This window comes from Coffea eugenioides, chromosome 8 (assembly GCF_003713205.1).
Source record: "Coffea eugenioides isolate CCC68of chromosome 8, Ceug_1.0, whole genome shotgun sequence".
In the NCBI taxonomy this organism is placed as follows: Eukaryota; Viridiplantae; Streptophyta; class Magnoliopsida; order Gentianales; family Rubiaceae; genus Coffea; species Coffea eugenioides.
Window position 1 is genome coordinate 7,474,611 of NC_040042.1, and position 14,325 is coordinate 7,488,935.

At 38.0% G+C, this 14,325-nt stretch overlaps 1 protein-coding gene across 2 annotated transcripts; it reads left to right on the forward strand.

The window, feature by feature from the left end:
* The first annotated feature begins 1,409 nt into the window (after positions 1-1,409).
* On the forward strand, positions 1,410-7,315 carry LOC113779458 (putative disease resistance protein At4g19050). 2 transcript variants are annotated; one of them, XM_027325039.1, is made up of 2 exons: positions 1,410-1,505; positions 2,815-7,315. In XM_027325039.1, exon 2 carries the CDS (start codon positions 2,839-2,841, stop codon positions 6,994-6,996), a length of 4,158 nt encoding a protein of 1,385 aa, XP_027180840.1. In that variant the 5' UTR covers positions 1,410-1,505; positions 2,815-2,838; the 3' UTR covers positions 6,997-7,315. The 2 variants fall into 2 exon arrangements, with proteins under 2 accessions (XP_027180840.1, XP_027180839.1); XM_027325038.1 differs by having other exon boundaries at positions 1,410-1,483.
* Positions 7,316-14,325: the final 7,010 nt, after the last annotated feature.

Genomic DNA, 14,325 nt, shown 5'->3' on the forward strand with positions numbered 1-14,325 from the left:
AACAAAATATGATAGGAAAGTATTAATATATAGCATGTGCAATCTAATACAAGCCCGAAAAAAAAAAAGCAAGATGAAAAAGGGAAGAAAAGTTTCTCGGAAGCCTGGGCGGTGCCCCCGCGTGAATGGTCCAGCAGTAGCACCTTTCAATGGTAATCAATAGGTCCCGAGTTCGAGTCTCTGCTCTGCTGGATTCCTCCGTGCACTTAACGTGCTAGGGTCGGGTTGGGGCGCCGGACCTGGGCCGCAGGGGATTAGTCGGGTCCCGTAAGAATTGACCCGGACATCCCTGTGTCGAAAAAAAAAAAAAAGAAGCCTAGGTGGTATTAACCGCAGCGTGAATGATGAAAAAAGGGACAAAAGTTTCTCGAAAGTCTTTTTACTTTATTCTTAACTAATGTTAGAAAACATGTAGTTTAGGCTAGTGCTTTGGACCATTAATAAAATCTTGAACTAAAATGCGCAAGATGCCCACCATATGTATCGTAAAATAAAAGTGGGGAACTCTGAATTTTGATTATCGCAATTAGAAATTGAAGATTTTACCAGTAAATTTATTTACCAAAAAGATTTTAGCAATAGTGCATTCGTGCAATATTTGCTAAAGTTGTCTTGCAACATTGGCGACAAAGTAACATTTTAGTATCTAATAAGAACCCGATGAATAAAAGGAAGGGCTACTGCCTTAAGTTGGTGGCCGTGAGTGGCTAACGAGATACAAGATTAAAATTAAAGGCTAAAATCACGACACATAATTTTGGCATGCTAATAAATACGCAGAGTCTTTGTGAAATGTATGAATAGAATAAATTTTATATGTACCATTAGTGCATATTTCTATTACAAAATTATATACAAATCATGTGTTATAAAATATAATTATTTTAGACTTTGAACATTGTTCTCTAGTGATTGGACTGAATTCCCAAATAGTAGAATTTATTAAAAAAAAAATCAAACGGTGATGTTTTTCAAACTCTCCCAACGGGGTGAAAATCAATCATATTTAGTGAATATATTTATGTAAAAACCAAATTTACAAAATACTTTTTTTAATTCATCTAGATATTGATTTTTCACAAAATAACATCCAATAAATACATGATTTAGAAAAAATTGATCCATAGTGTAAAATTAACTATTTGAAAACTCTTTTTTTTTTTAAAAATCATAATTTGAAAATTTTCCCCTAGTGATTGCTTCGTGCCTTCCCTACCCTTTCCTCCTGAATACTCAAAGAAATAATTGGCACAAGTATGAAAAAGCTTTTCTAACGATTAGCTGCAAACTGCCAAAAGTATTGATGAAAGGACATTGGGCCCAATTTAAAAGAAAAGCGAAAAAATTTATTTTATTATTAATAATACCAATCCTAGTCTTGTCAACTCAAGCATGCCAAAACAGAGCAGAACATTTTTCTTTGTTGAAGCTCTGTTCTAGTTTCTCAGACATCCATCAAACAACGGACAGCAAGCAGTAGCAGGTAATCAAGAAAGCATTTCCAGGTTTGTCTTGAAATGGTTTAGTTGAGCTGTTTTATGCATGCCCTTTTGCAGAAAGTTCAGAGTCTTCTATATAATATGTAACTATGCTGTTAATTGTTGTCTGGATACAGAAGGATCTTTTTGACATTGAATAACTATTGTGATGTTGGGTAGAAAATAACTGATTCTGGAATATGATCCTAAAAGGTGTGAAATTTAACTGGAAGAAGTTAGTCTTTAATGGAAAATAAAATATAGTGTCCTCTAGCCCCGTAGCTGAGAATCTTGTTCTATTGAAAACCTGGTGGGAGATTACTTTGGTTCAAATGTAAAAATTCCAGTGAAACTTATGAAAATCAGGAAAGATTTAAGCTGAGAAAATTTTAACTGGAACTTATGTGTTTTGAATGTGTCAGTGTGAAAGGTTCAATTGGAGGAAGAGTGGTCTGGATTAGTTTGTCCGACTGCTAAATTGGGAAAAGATGGCCATTACTCGTCTCAATCTTCATTTAATCTCGATCCAACGCATTGTTGTAGATATAGTCGATATTGGTCACATTTATCTGTCTTGATCTTCAGAGAGTGCTGTTATATTCTGGGATCATGGACTTTTAGTTGTCAATGGTGGTAATTTCAACTGTAGAATTTATTATTAACCGTGTAGATCTTGTTGTAGCACTTGTTTGTATCTCCTGCATTACTTTCCTTAGAGCCATGAAGTCGCTTGTTTTAGATATTTGGACAGTTGTATCCAGAGTCCATGAGCTTGTGGAAATGTCCTCTTTACATTGCTTTTCATCACTAGTTTGAGCCTTTACATTTTAACCTTCTTGTGTTTAAGCAGTTGATACGTTTCTCACCACTTTGCTTCATCTATTATCCTATAACAATTTTCTTAGAAAACTTTTATTTTCTATTAGATATGGATAATAGATAGAGATCTGGCATTCATTTGAAGCTACAACTAAGACGGTGCACAGTTGTTATGTCTCTAGGCAAGGTTGAGGTAGCAAGACTCATGACGTTGTTAAGGAATTGATGGTGGGCGTATCCATAATAAGATCAATGGCTAACAGAAAGGCACATGTGCACATAAAGAAAAACCAATTTATAAGCTAATGAACTCATACTTTATGTTGATGTGCGCATATATGTTTGCATGTTTTCAAGTATATGGTGGACAAATTACGGTACCAGTTGGTCACGCATTGTGATAATTTTTATGCTTCGTTCCTAACAAGAGTTCATGCCATAGCCAGTTTTGATTTTAATAGTATTACAATTTCTTTCTTTCTTGCTGGAATGTGTAACCATTTGCACCATGATACAGGTGTTTTGGAGTGGCACATTGGCAATGGACCAGAATAGTGTGGAACTGCAGGCAAAAGAAATTCTTAAACTTCTCAAGGAAAAACATGTGTCAACAATTGTTCTTTCTGGGAAATCAGGAACTGGAAAAACATGGATGGCAAGAAAAGTTGGTCTGCTTGCAGTCACAAATGAAAGAGTTGACATTATGCTTTGGATTTCTTTGAGTTTTAGGCATGATGAGATGTCTCTCTATGAGCATATTGCTCGTCAGTTGTCTCTACTTTCCACTTCTGCGGAGCTGGAAATTGATGATATCGAGCAGGTACGGAATGACAATGGTAAGGAGGAAACCTTGGATGACTTGAAAGGAAAGGTGCAGAAAAAACTTTCAGCAAGTAATGTTCTTCGAGGGATACTTGTAATTTTGGATGATGAAGGAAACAAAATGAAAGAAGGGGATCGAGACTTACAACAAGTCCTTCAGTTTATCCGGCAGAACGCCTATCAGCCGTCAATAGAAGTTGCTGATGGAGATGGACAGCAAAAACTTAAGGTTCTAATAACTTCTAGGAATGAAGATACGAGGCACCAAACTCGGGGGGATAAGAAAGTGATTGACATGAAACGTCTAACTCCAGAAATGTCAATTTCTTTGTTAAAGCAAGGGGCTGTGGCAAAAGTTTTTGAAATTTCAGGTGTTGAAATTTTAGTTAAAAGCTTCATCGATAAAAAAGAAGGTCTTACACCTGGAGAAGTAGCCTTGCTAGCAAACCTACTAAATTACTATCAACATGATTCCAAAGTGCAGGATCTGCAACAGGCTTTGGAAGAAGCATGGGGTGGTGATGACTACAATTACACCCTGTTGCTCTCAAGTGGATATGAAAGGGTGTCAGACGGTATTTTAGTTGACTTTTCTTGGCAGGGCAGCCATTTTTTCCGCGACCATGGATCTATTCACTACGGTGAGCTGATATCATACTGGATACTAGAAGGATATCTTAGTCCTTTTAACAGTCTTGAGGAGGCTTATGAGGAGGGGCACCGCATTTTGATGCAGCTTATGTACTGTCAAATGCTGAAAGAAGTAAGTGATGATTTCCTCCAAATGGTCAGCGGAACTGTACTTATTAACTACCATCGTCAGGGATATGGTGGAATCGCTAATCTGGGGTTGGCTAATGTTCTTGTGAATGGTAATGATTGGCATGGTATTGGAAAAGTCACTTTGATGGATGGTATGATCAGAACACTTGTCAATCATAAAAAAGTGCAGCCATTAAAAGTACTTTTACTTGACGGGAGCTGTCTCAGCGGGCAACATCTGAATAGTCTCCTACTGAACAATCAGGAGCTGCAAATTCTGGGTCTTTTCAGCCTCAGAATTATATCATTGCCTCGTTGCTTCTGCCACTTGAAAAAATTGAACGTTCTTGTGCTCAGGGACTGTGATTTCTTAGAAAAGATTGATGAAATTGGAGAACTAATGACATTAACTGTCCTTGAAGTATCTGGTTCTGGCTTGGTGAAAAGTATGCCAAAAAACTTTTTTCAGCACCTGAAGAAACTTCGTAGCCTCCACTTCTCCGACTTTCAGATTGAAGTCATGCCTGATTCTTTTTATCACCTTACAGAACTCAGCTGGCTCATTCTAAAAAGGTTTTCTCATTTAACAAAGTTGCAGAGCCTGAAAAAGTGTCAAAACCTTATGGTTGTTGATCTTTCTGGTGCTGCCTCCTTGCCAACTTTTCCAGAAAAGAACTTGAAATCATTGCCGAAACTTCAAACATTAAATCTTTCAAACTCCAAGATCAAACCTTTGCCTATTTTTCATGAAACTGGAGAGCTTACTCATCTATCAGTTAGCGGTTGTAGCAACATGGATAGAGTGCCCAGCATTCGGTCTCTAACTAATCTGCAAGTTCTTGATCTTTCATGGTCAACCATAGTGGAGTTCCACGACAAGTCATTTCAGAATAATACAAGTCTGAAGATCCTTGATTTATCTGGAACTGCTATTCCTTCATTACCTTTTAACATCGGTAAACCTCGTGAGTTCTATTTGAAAAATTGCTCTGAGATAAAATACATGAATTGTGTTGAATCTTCCGAAGAACTAGAGATACTTGATTTTTCAGGTGCCTGTAATCTTGTAAAAATTGAAGGAAAGTTCTTTGAATGTTTAGAAAATCTCCGAGTCCTCAACCTGTCAGGAACAAAAGTCAAAGATCTACCATCCCTTTCTGCTCTCCACAACCTCCGTCAGCTGTTACTTTCATGTTGTCTGAATCTGGAGAAGTTGCCAAGGTTGGCTTCAAGCAAACTGGAAGAGCTCGATCTATCTGGCTGTAAGGCAATGACAATGATAGAAGATAAATCTTTTGAGCACCTACCTCGCCTTCGTCGGCTTGTCCTCTCTCAAACAAAGATTGTACACTTACCAGAACTCAACTCCCTCTCAAATCTTGAGGAGCTAAATCTGAGTGGTGTTAAATCATTTACCGGAACTGATTTCATAGAGCACATGAGTAAACTTCAGGTTCTAAACCTCTCCGAGACCTTGCTTAAAGAGCTACCTGCCTTAACGAATCTCAAAAGCCTTAAGCATCTGTTTTTGAGGGGCTGTGGACAACTAGAGGTTCTCCCTGTCTTGGAAGTACTTCACAACCTTGAGACTCTTGATCTTTCTCAAACAGCACTGAGGCAACTGCCGTTTGTAGGAAGTTTGAGTAACCTGCATAAACTGTTGCTCAGTGACTGTTCAAAATTGGAAAACTTTAAAAACCACAAGCTGCTTGACATGTCTGGAGTTGAAAATCTCCCTTGTGGAATCTCAAGATTGACTCAGCTGCAACATCTTGCTTTACCTAGTATGAAGGAAGACATCCAAGCAGCTGACACCAGTGAGGTAACTAGCTGGAAGCAAAAGCCTAGTGCATCACATTGGTCCTTCTCCGTTGTGGATCGAACGGTACCAAACACTAGCAGATCTTTACTTTCTTATAACGGTTCACTATTTCTTGAATTTCTGGACAGCAATCCTTCTGTATTGGACTCAACCTCAAATCATTTCCATCTCTTTGTTCATCCTACTGAGGTGCAAAATGGTGCAAGGGACATGCTCTTCCAGAGGGATGAATTGGTTTTTAGAGATGTCTATCTATTAACTAGGCATTGCTCTAAATCTCAAGGCCGGTTAGTGGAGATTCATCATCTGAGTGCTTTTTCCGAGGGCATTGAGGCTGTACTTCATAATGCTGAGTATATATTCTTGTTTGATAGTTTGTTTTTCAAATCATTTTCTGATTTAGGTGCTGGCAACGTCAAGACGTTGAAAGGTTGTTGGATTGAGGGATGTGAAAATATGGAGTTCATTATCGAGACGAGTGACTTAGTAGACAGTAGCGAACGGGGGATAGCACTTGAGATTTTATGGATTTCAAATGCATCGAGTTTAAGGAGCATGTACAGTGAAAGCCTGCGGTTGGGGAGCTTTCAGAATCTGAAGTGCTTGTATCTAGATTGCTGCCCAAAGCTGTTGAGTGTTTTCTTTTCATCCCACCTGCTGCAGATGCTTGAAATTCTTCATGTCAGATTTTGCGAGAATTTGGTGGCTTTGTTTGGAGATGATGTAGAAGAGCATGAATTGCCAAACTTACGAACATTGCATTTGTGGGAACTACCAAAACTGAAAAGCATTGGGTGCATAATGCCGTCTCTACAAAGTCTAGAAGTAGTCGAGTGTCCCATGCTTGGCCACATGCTATCTTCACGTCATGTACCAGAAAAACTTGAGGTCCTTAAAGTCAGAAATTGTAGTGAGTTGGGCAATTTGCTTGAAGGATTGACATCAGAAAACTGCAAATTGCCTCATCTAGCTGAAGTTCACCTGTGGGGATTACCAAAGCTGACAAGAATTGGGATTGAATCACCCTTGTTGAGATCTTTAGAAATTGGAGATTGTTCTGTGCTTTTACATGTTAGTTATATGCCAGAAAACCTGGGGGTCCTCAAGGTCAGATTCTGTGACAACTTGGAAGCTATATTTGTTGGCATGACATCTGAAAATTTCATACTGCAAAGCTTACATACAGTTCATCTTTGGGGTTTACCAAAGCTGGTCGGCATTGGTGCCAGATTGCCACCTCTCCAGAAGTCCATTATCAGGGACTGTCCCAAACTAGCTCTCCCGGTGTCATGATTGGCCGGCTCTTTAACCACATCGCAAGATTTGTATGGCATAATTTCCTAGCAAATGCTAAAGGGAAGATGTTAGCTGCACTGTGAATGGTAGAGGAATGTATTCTTAGCATGGAACAAGCTGTTCCAAACCAGATTGCTTTGTTTGCTGTTAACATGGGCAGGAATTGTCCCAAACGCAGTTTAATACCAGTCATGATATGTGCTTGATTGGCTATTGGAGTACTTGCAAAATTATTTTATATAGCGTGTAGCAATATCATTTAGGTGACTGTCGGCTCTCTAATTTGAATTTCAAGCTCTCTTCATTTTTCCTTTCTCCTTACAAGGCTCTAGAGTCTGAACATTAAAAAAAGGGTTAATAACAAAAAAGTCTTATGTGATATATTTAATACGCAGAAAAGCCTCCCTCCCGTAGTTTCAAAACATACAAAATGACACTTCATATTTTGAACTAAATTGTAAAATAACAGAATTCGTTAAATTTAACGGAATCCGGTAAACATTAAAAAAAGGGTTAATAACAAAAAAGTCTTATGTGATATATTTAATACGCAGAAAAGCCTCCCTCCCGTAGTTTCAAAACATACAAAATGACACTTCATATTTTGAACTAAATTGTAAAATAACAGAATTCGTTAAATTTAACGGAATTAAAAGTCTTATGTGATATATTTAATACGCAGAAAAGCCTCCCTCCCGTAGTTTCAAAACATACAAAATGACACTTCATATTTTGAACTAAATTGTAAAATAACAGAATTCGTTAAATTTAACGGAATCCGGTAAACTTAACAGAAAATTTAACGGAATTTGGTAAATTTAATGGAATCCGGTAAGTTTAACGGCCAAAACTGTCATTTTCGTTAAATTTAACGAATTCTGATAGTTTACAATTTAGTTCAAAATATAAAGTATCGTTTTATATGTTTTGAAATCACGGAGGACTTTTTGTGCATTAGACATATCAGAGGGGATTTTTTTGTTTTTAATCCAAAAAAAAAATGGGTTGAATCGCTGCTCACTTTGAACAGTCAAAGTGGCGTACAAAAGAAGTAGTTGGAATGGTAAAGAAGGAAAAAGTGGTCCAAATGTTTGTGAAAATAATTGAGCAATAAAGGAGGACAGATAAACCAACTCCCAATAGAGGAGTTGGCCACCACTGTATAGAGTGGGGTGGGAGGTCAAGGGTTCAAACCTTGCCTCCCATCAATGTGCCTCAATATGAGGAGTATACGTTCTAAATCCATGCGGGTGAGTGGTGCACCTGTCTGATCAGATGGTGGTTAAGTTCCCGTCAGGTTCTCCAAAATTGGGTGGAAGAGGAGAAGAAGATGAGAGGACGAGAAAATTGAAAAAAAGAATTTTTTTTGTTTTTGTTAAAAAGGAAGATTTTTACGTACTTCAAAAAAATTTTCTATAAATTATATTGTAAAATTTTAAATAAGCATCTAAAAAACTCACACCTCCATAAGTAAGTTTAAATTAAATTCAAATTAGGCTCACAATTCAGATACTTTATGAATTAAATATGAGATTCATATTTAGCAATTCAAAACTCATAATTCTAAATTCAAAAATAGTACTAACTATTTGAGTCGAACCTAAAGTTGTTAAAATCGACTCAATTGGCTGGATTGACAAGCCTACCCACTGAGAAAAGTCGGATAAGAGGTACAAAAAAGGTCGTTGGAATGTTAAAGAAGGGAAAAGTTGTCCAAGTGCGTGTGAAAATAATTGAGCAATAAAGGACAGTGGACATGTAATTGTTGCAGGACTCGGGACTTCAATGAATTTAATGCCACTTTATCAAAGGCAACTACTTTTTCCACTTTTTGTATACTTCCGTTGAATGCTTGACTTCTCCGGCCCTTGAATTTGCTCTTGCATCAAATCTATCCGCCAGACTCCCTCAAATGAGAAAAAAAAATCTATCCGCTGAGATTATACATTCAAGTTTCCAACGGAACCGCTTGCTTTTTTTTTTTTTTTTTTTCAAATCTGCTAATGAACTGATTTAAACCAAATATTAAAGTGAGTGCTAATGAGATAGACACGAGAAATCTCAAATCTAACAGCCAAAATTTAAAAATTTTAGATCTAATATGTATTGTATCTAAGCCTGACTATACAGTAAATATTGGGCTACTGCATCTACCCTTTGTTTAGAGGTGTCAAAATGGATAACTTGGACGGATTTTGATTGATTAAAATGAGTAATGGGTATAAGTGAGTCAACCTATTTATACTCATTTAATTATATGGATGTAAATGGATGAGTCAAAAATTGAATTGGATAATCCAATTACCCATTTATAACCCATTTATTTTAACTTTTTGTAAACTTATCTAAATTCATTTTTACAAACTAAATTATCAATTTACACCATATTTTGCATCCATCATTAGTTTTAAATATTTATTTATAATACTCAATAAACCTAATTACCAATTTGTAATAGTTCCTACTCTTCATTTGTAATAGTTCCTCCATCTTCCTTAGGCAATCGATTGCTCATACTTCAAACGCCTTTGATCATCTGCCTTGTGAGTCATATCTCTCAACCACATGGCTCTCAACCCCGACAAGAAATTTGCTTATACTTCATACCTTCAACGACACTTTGTCCCCACTGCCTCTGACAGGTGCCGAACCTGTGCAATAATAAATACCTACTCGAGAAAAATACAGATTTTGTATATAGAGGTGAGTAGGGTCGAATCCACAGGGACTGGGGATAATTCGTTTCTTCTAGAGTCCAAAGTATGGGGGGTTTTTGGATTAAATACTAACTAAATATATTAAATGCAGAAAATAATTAATTAAAAGAAATAATTAGAGAAACTCTAGCCAAGGGTATATTTCAGAAATGGTTCATGCGACTGATCATCGAATCACAGGTAATTCCAACATTTATTAATAGACTGGTTATAGTTGTCTCGCACGCGCTAAACAACCAACCCTTCCTTAATTTATCGATAGCTAAGGTACGACCGTTAGCTATTTCTCTAACCCGAAAACAACCCCAGGTACGACCGTAGGATTCAATTTCTAGATTGCATTAATAATTAGAAAGGCCCAATCCTAACCAACAAACACGCTACGAGGGTTTGTTTAAGTTAGATCGTATGCTCCCCTGACATAAATCCAATTACGCCAGTTGCTACTGAGGTAGAGATAACGAACAATTACGGATTCAATTATCCCTATTTAGCAAAATAGCTTATATGAATAATTAATTATTGCGCACTAATCAATCATACACAAGAGTTATAACAGTTAAAAGCAGGAAACATATGAATACCAATAAATGGAGGAAACAATTAAAATAAATTAGATCTCACAGTAATTGTTGAACCAAGTCTTCAGTTGTCCCCTTGACTAGAATTAAGAGGTTAGTCCTCCATTAATGGAGAACAACCATGCGAAAGAGCTAAGAAAAGAAAACTAAAACTATGCTAAAAACCTAAACTAAAAACTATTGATTCCTAACCTCTCGTACGTCTCTCCCTTTTTAAAGCTAAAAGGAAGTCTAATGCTATCTCTAGTGGTCCCCACACCAAATTCAAAGTCTTGTACGTTTCTTTTCCTAGAGTCCAAATGACTCATGCTTCTTATCCGTGGTCCCCGCACATGTGGACAAAGCCTCCAAAGTACTTGTTGTTCCAAGTCTCTCTACGTTGCTTTCTTTGAAAAATCCAAATGACTAAATGCCTTGCACTAGCTTGTGGTCCCCACCAATTCAAGGACCCAAAGGTTGAAGCCCTTAGAAGTCTGCATTTTTCCATACAAGTCCCTCCTTTTTGGTAATTTTCTGCTTCACTCCTGAAATTGATTCCAAATACCAAATATGAGTAAATATCAGCAATTAACACAATATTTGTCAGGGATAGAAGGGGAAATCAATAATAAATTTACTAACAAATTATACCCTATCAATTCCCCCCACACCTAAATCATGCTTGCCCTCAAGCATGGGAACAACAATTGAACACCAAAATTTGACAATGGTTATTGTTCTAACTATCATAATGCCAAGATATCTAGAAAAACATATATCAAGCATCACCGTTAAGATCCAAGAAAGACCACTCTGGTTAGTTTCCCAACCACCAACTCCTCCAATTTAAAGCAAACTAATCTAAGAAAAAGGAATGGTTGCTCACATTTATCAGTAAATGGTCCACCTATTAACCAAAATCTCGACATTAAGATCACAAACCGGCAAACTGACATATTCACATACTAACACAATCTTTACTTCACTCCTTTTTCCCCTTTTTTTTTTTGTTCTTTTCTTTTTTTTTCCTTTTTTTTTTGAAATAACAAAGACTTAGTCTATAGCCCTTAGAGCCTTTTGACGCGAACTCCAACATTTGATAGATGGAGGAGCCCGGTTACTCAGCTCCAATCGCTACGGGACCACGCACTCATAGCAACTACTACCTTTTGACGCGAAAATGGACACTTTAGGTGAAGATTCCCGGTTACTCAATAGTAATCACTAGCGGAGTACAGTCAACTCTTATTTATAACCATATAGCATAATAACTAAAAATAAAAATAACACAAAAATAACAGCAGCCAGCCTCAAATTTCCAAATATGGAGAACTAAAATTAATAACTGGATCAATTCACATAAAAAATGCCAACTATCATTCCCTATGCCTAGAAAAGTTAACCAAAAATTGGAAAAGTCAAGCAATTACCGATATTCACCAGAGAGATGTTCATGAACTCAACCACATTAATTTAATACCCCTTTATTAATAAAACTTGGCAATAGCATAATTAGAGGCAACAATCCAGCATCAAAACTTGGTATTCATTTAAGGACTGACCACTAGAAAGAAAAAAAAAATAAAATAAATGGAAGATAGGCAAAAACTAACTAAAATAAAGGAAAAGCCCCTAGAAACTAAAAACAAAAATACTAGCACCCCAACTAATTCCCCCACACCTAAATCACACATTGCCCTCAATGTGATAATGTAAAAGTAGAAGGAAGGAGAGGGGCAACGGTACTTCCCTGAAGTCATCAAAACAGGGGCAGTTCAGGTGGAAATTGTGGATCAAGACCTGCATGGTGACGTCAATGTGGGTCATCCGAATCTCTTGTCTCTCAACTCGCACCTGGAGCTGGCGCCATTCGTGGCTTCACCATGGACTCTCGATATCACTCTAAGTAGCAAGAGACTACAATTGCCAACAAATAATGGAAGCCAGAAATTCAAAGCAATAACACTTGTAAAGCCAACCTAACGAATAAAATGCACAATTCAACCACCCAGAGGACATACAAATACCCCAACACTTATAGCAAATGCACTTGATAAGCACTTGTGGTCCCAATTCAGTTAGATGTAGAAACAAAGCAGTCCGAATGTGCAACAATAGCTCCAAAGATTTGAGTAAATAAAATTGATGGGCAGGTTACTCCAGGCAAGTCAATTAGATGCAACAAATGGTCAATAGGCAATGAAAGTGTCACAGTAGCTTCCCAAATCAACAAACAAGCACAGAGAGTAGCTGCCCACACTATCAGAACACGGCTCCCACAATGCAACAAAACAATCAATAATCATAGAAAGCCCCGCTATTTAAGAACCAGCAAAAGCAATTCAATAAGCAATGATGTCTGCAAGTGCAGACAAATACCAAACCTCTCCACTAAACGCCTCCATAGGTGTAGTTGGCCGCAAAACGCGCACCTTAAATTGTGGCAAACGCCCCCAACAAGTCAATTAAAAGCAACTAAGAGCAATAATAGAAGTAACCCGACCAAAGGCACAGCAATGGTCTAAAGACAGAAAGCAACCAAAATAGAGCTCAAGTGCTACCATAGATGACCTCAACAAAGCAATGGATTCAAGCAATTTGAATGAGGAGAATATGGTCAGAGGTCCCCTCAAATATCAATTCAAACGGGCTAACCCAACCCACTAAGAAATCCAAACAACACTGAACACCACCCCCATATCAGTCAAACCTCATCAATAGCCAGTAATCGAAATAACGGGTTCCACCAAATAAATGAAAAACCTGGCACCAGGATGGGCAAGTGCGGTGGGCGAGAGGGAGTTGAAGTTGGGGGAGTGGAAGCTGAAGTCGCGCGTGAGGGATAGGCCGCCGTGGCTCGTGGCGTGCGGTGGTGCGAGGTGAGCTAAGCAGAAAGGTGGACAGCGGCTGATAGCTCGCAAAGGAGATTGAGGGAGAGTGAAGAGCCGGTGGAGGGAGCGTGGGCTGGCGGTGCTGTGTGGGTGCACACAAGGTGGAAAACAGGGGAACGGCAGAGAAGAAGAAGAAAAGGAAAGGAAAGAAAAAAAGAAAGAAAGAAAGAAAAAGAAGAAGAAAGAAAGAAGAAAAAAAATTTTTTTTTTTTTTTTTTACAAAGAAACCCAGTCTTAGGCGTGGGCGCGCCTAACCGCTATGGAGTCCGCAGATCCTGAGCGAAAATTTTTTCCATCAGGCGTGACCATCTGGCGTGGGCACGCCTAACTGCTATAGAGTCCGCAGATCCTGAACGAAAATTTCTTCCCCTCAGGCGTGACCACATGGCGTGGGCACGCTTAACTGCCAATTTCCTGCCACCAAGCAACAAATCACTAAATGCAACTAACACTTAACAAAAACTCCAAAAACATAAGAAAACTAAAATAAAGAGCCTTGGGTTGCCTCCCAAGCAGCGCCTTTCTTTAATGTCTTTGGCTAGACATGCTATGCTCGTTCACGGAGGATAAAATCTTGTGGCTCGCTTCAATGTTTCATCTTCAATGTGATCCTGGTAACCCTCATAGATGGAGTAATTCTTGAGCACACGAATTGCGGCCTTCCATGGACTAATAAATGGTGCTAAACAAGTCAACAATGATCTGCATTCTCCACTCACTTCTCCCTCACTTGCATTTATTGGTTCAAGATATTTTGCCATCTCCACTCTTAACTTATTCCTGTCATGAAATTTTAAATTGTCTGGTATAATAAAATCAATTTCAGTAACAGGAGTTGAAGAATAGGAGTCAGGAAAGTATTGATTAAAGAATGGAGGAGATGTCACCGCATTTGGAGATTGTTCACTGGATTCATTCACTTGAACCATTTGATGTTGGGGTCTCAATTCTTGCGCTTCAAATTTCTTTTCAACGGCATCTTTAGATTCTTCTTCTTGAGACTCTTGCAGTACCATGTCATTTGTCAGAATAATTGCACTCTCATCTTCCTCATGGTCGATAATAGTCGGTGAGGGCAATTCTTCATAAACTGGAGAAATCAATTTGCTCGTTTTAAATGCCCATTCACGCCTTGCTTCTTTCATCTCTTTATTCATC

Excerpts from the sequence above, each read along its gene's own strand:
- LOC113779458 (XM_027325039.1), top strand. The coding sequence starts at position 2,839 with ATGGACCAGAATAGTGTGGAACTGCAGGCAAAAGAAATTCTTAAACTT.